Consider the following 9,710-nt stretch of genomic DNA (forward strand, 5'->3'; position numbering starts at 1 on the left):
GGAAAATTTTCAAGAATGATTTAACTCTTCGACAATTTATTTATTAGATGTATGTAATACGAAATAATGCGCATGATAAAAAAGAAATAAAGCAAATAGTGATATGATGCGTATAATAGTACAAAAAGTAATTCGAGCATTCAAAGCAGGTGTTAATTAGAATATTAAAAAACAAAACTATAAAGGGGAGGCTGACATAAGAAAGCGCCCCTCCCCTAAGGAGGAATTAGTCAGATTTTCCGGACCCCCCCCCCCCCCCCCCCCCCCCAAAGCCTTAAGTAATTAATGGATTCTCCCTTATCTTTTTAATAGGGCTGTTTTCGTTTCTGAAATCAGGAAGATCTTAGGAAGGATGGCTTTATAGTTAATAATAATTTGTATCGCTTTTATTATTGCATACTAAAGTGATTTTTAACAAGCCTGACAATTAAGTGAAGTGCTTGAAAAGTTTTGTTCGGTTGCAATCGTTGTCGCAGTAAATAGTAAGTCAGTGCCCTAAACAAGATTAAGATAACGACGAGAGCAATAAAATCGACCCAAAAGACGACGTGTTCCATACCTGAAAAATTGTACAATTATTTATTATTCATGCAATGATGATATATTATCAATGAATTTATAGTGATAGTAAACATTTTATGAAACCAACATAATTTTAATATTTTCCTCGCCTTCATATTTAATTTATTATTCATTATTTGATTAGTCTGGAAAGTATCACATATCGAGATCCGAAGATTACAGTTTTTAAGGTTTTATATTTTATCTGGGAATATTTTATTGCAAATATATTTTTTTATTAGAAGACATTGTAAATATTCAGCAGGGGGGACATTAAATAAATTGAGAGAAAATATGAAAAAAATTTATTATTTCAGGATGTAAATGAAAGCTGAAAAAGAGACAGGTATATGCAAAAGAAATTTTTTGAAAATGGGATTATTGGCTCGAAAAATCAGACAAAAAAAGGATTTAGATTTTTTTATAAATTAACACCTCTAGAAAGTGTTGTTTTGGTGTTAAAAATGATCCCTGATTTTTTTTTAAATTAAAAAATATATATTTAATAAGAAGTCTGTATTATCATCAGAAAAGAATCGAATTTCTTAAGGTCTTTCTAGACTAGATTAAAAAAAATCTTAATTACATTTTTTCTGAAAAGATATACTTTTGCTCCTCTGGGAATCAAAACCAGATAACTTTAAGTTCTTTTGAAGTTTTTTCTTTTTTAATTAGTTTAGTGCGAATAAAATTTTTATTTTATTTAAATAATCACAATTTGTGTATTTATTCTTTGGCATGTCTATTAGGATACAATATTGTGAGTTGAGATCGGAAAAAAGGTTACAAAATTTTTTAATCAGTTTATATCTTCTACTGTATTTTTTATATTTTAAAATTCAGAAAAAATTCTTATTATATAGTTTAAAAATTATAACAAATTTTTTAATATGCAAAGATTTTTCTAGATAGCGACAATGAAAAATCATCGAAATTAAAAAAAAAAATTTATCCCATTTAGAATTTTTTTAACTGCAAAAGGAGGTATTCTTTTTAAATGGAGTTGAATAAACACTTTTTTGGGGGAAAACGTTGAAAATGTCAAACCTGAAATTTCTTCAGCTTGAACAAGCGATATATTTTTTTTATGTTTCCTAGAACATTTTTTTCGTATTGGTTAAAACGTTCCCAAATAGCAAAATAATCAAAAGTTCCTGAATTACGAAAAAAACATTTTTCTTACAAATAAAACATGACATAATGTTTATTTGATTCAAGTTGAAGAAAATTCGAGTTCTGCAGATTCAACTTTTCTCAAAAAAAGTGTGCATTATCTCCATTAAAAAAAATGTATTTTGCATATTTTTGGAAAATTCTAAATTGCTAAAAATCGGAGTGATATATTTGAGTTCAATTGTATGCTTGCCGAAGAAAAAAAGCATAAACAGCGATTGTTTAAATAAAATAAATATTTTGTTAAAACAAAATTTCGAAGAATGCGAAAGTCTCCTATTGCTTAAAACATTATGGAAAATTATTTATATGTATATTACTCATATAGGAATTTATTAATTAATTAAAAAAGAGAGAAAATATAGCTGTAAAAATATGATAGAAGAATTAAAAGAGTTAAAGAATAAGGTGTCAGGATGGAAAAGGGAGAAACGAAGTAATTTGCAGAAAAAATTAAAGAATGGTAATGGACGAGAAGGAAAGGAAAATATTAAAAAAGGCAATTTTAAAAGTAAAGAATACTAATCAAAAATGAATATAACAGAAATAAGGGATAATGTGAGTGAGAAATATAACTTTAAATAATTTAAAAGGAAATAAAAAGATTTGGTGGAACTCATGATTAAAAATGGAACAAGATGGTGTTTTAAGCTATATACTATATGAACGAAGATCGAAGAATGAAAAAAGAAGGAAGGGGATGATTTATAGGAAGAATTGAAGTGTGAGAAGAAATAAATAAAAATAGGCAGACTAAAGAAGGGGAAAATTACATGAACATACGAGATGGAGATTGAAGCATAGCTTTCCAATCATTATAAGTTTTAATTTAAATTTAAAATTATCTTCCCAGGAAGATAAATATTGTTCCTACCCATAATTCTCAGGAGCTCTCGTGGAACTCTATACTGGCAGTAAACTTCTTCCGCTGGACAGGGTAACTTCTGTCGATTATAGCCATAAGTAGCCACAATTAGACCTTCAAGTCCATACCGTATGTAACTTAAGTACATAATAATCGTTCGGTAAATCGGCAGTGGCTCAACACTTCCCATTCCTTGCACAGCGAATAGCATTAAGGGTACCGTTAAAGCCGGTCCTAAGAATATTCCATTCTGGAAAAAATATGTAATTATAATCTTGAAATTATAGCCTTTGTAATTTTTTGAAAGTTTCCTATTCATAAACTTACTACGATATTTAGAGTGCTGCCTATCGCAAATCCCATACTTTCTGAAATTAATGCAGAAACGAGACAGATGCTGAAGAACATTGCACATCTGTAAGGTTCGAGGGGTTGTCCCGTTATTAGGTAAACCATTGATAAATAAATTAGGCCCAGGATTATCTGTATTGAAAATAAAAACCTTATTAATACTTTAACATAATAAAATTAATGATTAAAAATTGTAAGGTGCTTATTGATTAGAATGAATGCATACATTATTAAGGAACATAAATAGTTATTATAATGTAAAAGTTAATTTTAAAAAATTATTAAAAGAAACTAGAATAATCAATTGTGCGCTACGCGCGCGATTAGTGTTTCGGTCTGAAGGTGAAAATAATGTTAATAAAATAAAAATGTCTAATAACTACTTATTTTTTAAAGATTTTTGAACATATGAATTCGAGTTAAAATTAGATTTTGAGATATGAGATCAGTTTTTTTTAAAGTTATATAAATATATTTTTTCTCAGATTCTTGAGAAAATTCAATATATTTTTAAGGATTTAAGATGTGCCGGAAAAATGAAGAAAATTTAGAATAAAATGTTATAATTTTAGCTGATATTTTTTTAAATATCAGAGAAAATTAGTTTAAAAGGTATTTAAACTTTTAAACGTTTAAAAGAAATAAAAAAATATTTGATACATTTTCGGAAATTTTTCCAAATTTTAAAATAGTTTTAATCTTTTTAAGAATTCCAAAATTCTTAATATTTTTTATTTTTTATTTTAGAAATTTTTCCTAAAATATATATAAAATTCTGCAAAATTAATTAAATTACCGTCAAATTTTCCAGATTTTTTTTTTAAGTTTTTGAAATCATTAGAATTTATTAAAAATATTCTCTTAAAATTAATTTTTCAGAATAAAATATGAAATGTTTACTTGCAATTGAAATAAAATATTTGCAATCTCTGCAAATGTTTGTAAATTCTTAAAATAATTTTTTTCGAAATCTTATAAAATCCACTTTTAGAAAAAATCTGAAATTCTTTTTAAATCATTTGAAACTTTCAAAATATTTCTTAAATTCACTTGAATTTTTTATAAAATTTTGTAATCTTGCAAAATTTATCTTTAAAATCTTCTAGGTTCTTTTTCGGAATGTCAGGAAAAGTTTTAAAATCTTTTTCAATTTTATTTTAGAATTCATTGTACAAAATACAAAATAATTTGTATGATAAAAAAGTGAAAAATTGAGCTTTGCGACTTTTTGGCGCTAATTATTATTTTTTTGCAGTTTTTTAGTACAAATTGTTTATAATATGTTAATTTATACTGACAACTAGATGTTTATATAAATTTGGTAAAAAATGTATTATTGTGTATAGTAATTTTCTCTTAGAATAATGCTAGAAAGTTGAGGTTTTTTATGCATTTTTTCACTTTTGATCCAATTTTATTCAGATTTAGGTAGTAATAAGTTTAATTTATATAAAATAATTCTTCAAACAATGCTTTATTTTTCATAACAATATTCTTTTATAATAATACTAGAAAATTAGGGTTAATTCTGACATTTTAAATTTTTTGTCCGTTTTCAATTATAGTTAGTTAATAATTAATTTAGTTTAAGAAATACATTTGTTTTTTAAACAAATTATTTTTGTTTCTGACTATCCTCTCTTATAGTAATAGTAGATAGTTGCGGATTTTTATCTTTCTGTCCACTTTTTATTTAGTGAAGTGATAATTAATTAAATTCAACAAATATAATTGTTTAAACAATTTATTATTATTCTTAATAATATTCTTTTAAATATCTTGAGATTTTTTTATAATCCTACGACATTTTCTGAAATCTTATAAAATTCCTCGCAATTTTTTAAAATTCACTATATTATTTAAAATTCTCGGAAACTTTTAGAAATCCCGTACATCATCTTTAAACCTTGAATATCTTTTCAAAACTTCTTTAAAAATTTTCAAATCTTTGATATCCTTTGAAATTCTCTAAAATTCTTTAGAATCTTCCAAAATATTATAAAAGCTCTAAAACACTATAAAATCCTTTTAACATCTTTTAAATTTTTCGAAAACTTTTGAAAATTGTTAAAACCATTGCAATTTGAGAAAAATAGTAGCATTGCTGATATTTTTTTTAAATTAAAGCAAAATATAATCGACACTTCGATTAAATATTATAAAAAATGTAGTTCATTGAATGAATTTAGTTTCAATAAAAATAGATCATAAACAAACCTGTGCGGGGATGCTGGAAACTGTAAGGGCGCAAAAATATGGACTGAGGTCATACCATCTATTAAAATGCTCCCTCTTTATGAGATGTACTTCTGAAGGGACTGCAATTAAAATATCATCAGTGAAAACATTTATAATTATTTGTAGTTAAAATTTTTTTTTTTTTTTTAATTCAAAATCATGCAGGAAATCCTTACAGTGCAATAATACCGGGAGCATAGGCACGTAGAGGAATACAATCAGACATGTAAAACAAAAACCAAAATTGAAGAGGGTTTTGGACCCGTCGTTGCCTATTCCCAAAAAGAGACCACCGATGATAAAACCCAGGAAAACGTGCAAGAACATCTTCAGGTACATATAATTCTACACAAAAATTGTCATCATAAACATCAACTACATATTCTATTTCTATGTGTAAAATGTTGCAAATTTTCCAAAAAATGCTTTATTTTAAAATAAATCTACTAATAGTCCAGGTATTTGGTAGTCTTTTTTTTACAGTTTTGACTATGTAGAAAATAGAGAAAAGAAACTTTCTTTATTTAGTGGGTTTAGTTATGATCCTGAGAAAACTAAAACAGTCCCTGAAAAATCCAATTTTGAAGTTTGCATTTATACTTTGAAACCTGTTGGTTTCACCAAAAACATGTTCTCTACATTAATTCAAGTAGAACTTTTTATCAATTTGTCAGGAGAAATTACTCATGCTCAGTATTTTCAAAATATCTCCTTTCTCGATAATACAACGTTAATGAAGACAAAAGCAAAGTTGTAGAACAGGAAATTTTGCGCAAATCTGAAAATAAAATTAATGATCTAGCTCCTATAGATCATAAGTTATGATCATGGAACTTTAATCCTTTCCATTCGGAAGAATACGTACTGATTCTGCGCAAAATTTCCTACCCTACAACTTCTCCTCTGACGTCATTAACGTTACATTATCTGGAAACGGGATAAGTGGAAAGAAGCTAGATCATTGTTTTTCCTTAATAATTACTGGAAATTACTTAAATTTTAATTCATCTATAGAACATTTTTTGTCAAATTAAAAAGTTCCAAATTAGAGATGCGAATTTCAAAATTTTATTTTTCAGCGACTTTTTTTAATTTTCTCAGACTATTGGCTAGTTTAATTTTTGTAATTTTTTTTTTCAAAAATATTTCCAGAACGCTTTACTTCCTTAAAATGGTAAAAAGGCAATTTTTTACGAGGTGATTGGACACCATGCGGATCTTCTAGATCTACTGTTATGGAAATAAATTAAAAAACGAAAAAGCAATAGGAAATCTAATCGTTACCTTTAATAATGCCTAAATATTTATTTGACTGTGAATAATAAAAAATAATTACTCTATCTCTGTAAAATTGCAGCATCATTCTCTTCAACAATATCATAAATTGCCTCCACCAAGACAGTTTCGTAATTTCTTGAGAAAGCGTGGTTTGGAATTGTTCAATTCTCTTAATTGGTACAATTGGTGAATTTATGTCTACATAACCGATCATTTTTTCGATTAGATCAGCTCCATATTCTCCAGACGACACTTCTATGACTGAAATTCAAATAAATTCATGAAGAAATAACAAAATTTGAACGTCTCTTTTTATTTTTAAAATAAAAAAAAAATTTTATTTAATAGTACAAGTAGGGATAGACAGGTCTTTAAATAATATTTATAAGAACAAAGATAATAGTTTAAATTCGGCAATTTTCTATTGGAAATTTTCAAATTCGGTAATATTATAATTATACATATAATTATTCGGGAATTTTATCTTTCAGGATTTTTCATTCGTCCCATTCGGTAATTTTATTTTTCGGAATTTTTATTTATCTCATTCGGGAATTTTCTAATTTTGGAATTTTATAGCGTTGGGAATTTTACATTTCGGGATTTTTCATTCTTCCCATTCAGGAATTTTATTTTTTGCGATTTTTCATTTGTCCCATTCGCGAAATTTATTATTTATTATTCGGGAAGACTAAAAAATCCTAAAAAATAAAAGTCCCAGTTACCGAATTTTAAAATTTTCAAATAACAAAATTCGCGGCAGACAGTTGTTGAATTATAAAATATCCGATACTGTCAAATTCCCGACATAGTTACGTTCCCGAATTTTAATACTTAAAGAATATTTTTCAAGCAATATTTTGTTTATTTATTAAAAATACAATAATGAAATACTTTGATCAAATAATTGTTTTAGGGTTCAATGTATTTATAAAATATATTATTTAAATTCGGAATAACAATATTTTTCAAATTCTTGCAATGAAAATCTTATGCATGGATTGTTCTTTTGCATTGAGAAATATATATTTTTTCAATTATTTTTATTTCAAGTTCTAACAGTAATTAAAAAACAAATACATTGAAAATCTAATAAAATTTTATTCATCAAACTATTTCATTATTGTATTTTGAATGAGTAAATATGATTTAGTAAATAAGAACTTTCTTAATTGTTTCAATTAAATAATTTTCTAGTGTCGCGAATTTTCCAGTATCGGATTTTTTATTATTCGGAAATTTTCTTTCGAAATTTTTATTATTTAAGAATTTTCAAATTAGCTAATATTATCAATTGTTCCGGGATTTTATTTTTCGAGAATTTCCCAAGTCGGGATTTTTATATTTTGGCAATTTTTTAGTTTCGTTTAAAAAAAATGTTGGAACTCTTAATATTCAAAAGTTTTTTCATTATGGGTTTTTGAATCGTTTGTTTTTTATATTAGAAGTGACAAGATTTAATTGTTAATAAAGTAATTGTCAGCAGAGGAATTATTATTGATTGCGAGAGCAATTTAAAAAATATATAAATGGTTTCTTTAACCAATTTTATGTTGTCTCAGACCTTTTTATATCGCTGTGAAAGGGTTTCCAACGATCTAAGCATATCCAATTTAAATGAGAATCTAAAAGAAAATCCTTTAATAGGAGACATTACATTATAACATTATTTAATAACTTTATAATATTTTATAAAACTGTTTCCTCTTTTCTAAAAGTAAAAATAAATATTAAATATTTCCCATATTTTGACCCTTTTTCGTAAAAAAATGCCCACTTTCTCTCTTTTTAAATTATTTTTGCTGCGACATTCCTGATAATTCGACGAAATTTAAAATAATTGAAAATAAATTTTAGTAATAAAAATGTATTAAAATTTGTTTCTAATGAAAAATAAAAAATTGATGATAAAAATAATTTTTTTTTTGGGAAAGATTTAAGAATAAACTCACCAAAATCTGCAGGATTGTAGTGTTTGGGACACTCAATACCAATGTTTTTTAAAAAAGGTACAACATTATTTGCTTTGCCTCTGTAAATGCATTGGCCACTCGCAACGACATAAACATGTTGAAATCTTAAAAAAATACTTGCACATGGAGTGTGAATAGAACAAATGACAGTTCTTCCCCCTTTTGCTACCCTTTGAAGAAGGTCTATACATTGTATTGAAGATAATTCATCCAGACCCCTAGAAAATTATTAAAATATATATTTATAAAAATACTTAAAATACTAGTTAAACGGTAAACGATTTTTTTTCTCGTACTTTTTAACGATAAAGGTATTTAAAAATTTGCAATTTTAAATGTAGAAAGGTTTAGAGGAAAAATGTAGAGATGCAATCTGATTGTCGAGTAGAATAAATAATTTTTCTGTTTTAAGCTGATGCATATTTTTATCTTCATAACAATTCACTTTTAAAAATCATCTTTTCATTTAAAATCCCATAATTTTATAGAAAAAATTGTCTTTTAATTCTCAAAAACAATTTTTCCTCATAATTAATCAATGCACGTCTACATTCCAAGACATTTAATTTTAGCCATCTTCCAAAACAATCGAACTAAAAGATTCTAAAAAATGAATTTTCGTCATTTTTTCATTTTTTGTAACAAAAAAATATCAGCATTGCATATTAAATTTTATTTTTCAATTCACATTTAAATGGCAAGATCTTTAATTTGATCCATTACAAAAAAAATCGGACTCGCAGAGAAGTTTCAGCATAGTCGTGAAATTTCCTTATTTTCATTATTTTTCAATCTTTGGTAACAAAAAAAAACGTCAGAATTACATAGCAAATTTTATTTTTTAATGCGCATCTACATGCCAAACTTTCATCTTCTAAGACTATGATACTAAAAGACAAAATTCCAGCATAGTGATGAAAAAATTCTCATATTTATAAATTTTCATTCAGTAATAAAAAAATACCATATCATGACAAATTATATTTTTTATAAAGTAAAGTTTCCAGTATAGTAAATATAAAATATAAAATACACGGAGAAAATATTTCAATAGATTAATTCACGGAACTGCTCCTTGATTATATCACACCTTTGGCACGAGAACTGAGATCTCAGAACCCTTGATTTTAAAACATCGGTTTTTGCTTTAAAAGCAAGGGTTACGAGATCTTATTTATTGAGCCAAAAGTGTAATGAAATCAAAGAGCAGATCCATTAATTAATCTCTAGAAATTTGTCTCCATGTATAAAATATAAAATATAAAATATAA

At 25.9% G+C, this 9,710-nt stretch overlaps 1 protein-coding gene across 2 annotated transcripts in view; it reads right to left on the minus strand.

The window, feature by feature from the left end:
• Positions 1 to 279: 279 nt before the first annotated feature.
• Positions 280 to 9,710, minus strand: part of LOC117179046 (ATP-binding cassette sub-family G member 1-like) — a 62,154-nt gene continuing 52,723 nt past the window's right edge. For both annotated transcript variants that reach the window (XM_033370667.1, XM_033370668.1), the window contains 7 exons: positions 8,419 to 8,657; positions 6,525 to 6,727; positions 5,365 to 5,533; positions 5,168 to 5,268; positions 2,927 to 3,082; positions 2,609 to 2,849; positions 280 to 559 (listed from right to left, as the gene is read on the minus strand). In XM_033370667.1, coding sequence (XP_033226558.1) covers positions 390 to 559; positions 2,609 to 2,849; positions 2,927 to 3,082; positions 5,168 to 5,268; positions 5,365 to 5,533; positions 6,525 to 6,727; positions 8,419 to 8,657 — 1,279 coding nt within the window. In that variant the 3' untranslated portion in view covers positions 280 to 389. The remainder of the gene's footprint in view (positions 560 to 2,608; positions 2,850 to 2,926; positions 3,083 to 5,167; positions 5,269 to 5,364; positions 5,534 to 6,524; positions 6,728 to 8,418; positions 8,658 to 9,710) is intronic.

This window comes from Belonocnema kinseyi, chromosome 8, assembly GCF_010883055.1.
Source record: "Belonocnema kinseyi isolate 2016_QV_RU_SX_M_011 chromosome 8, B_treatae_v1, whole genome shotgun sequence".
In the NCBI taxonomy this organism is placed as follows: Eukaryota; Metazoa; Arthropoda; class Insecta; order Hymenoptera; family Cynipidae; genus Belonocnema; species Belonocnema kinseyi.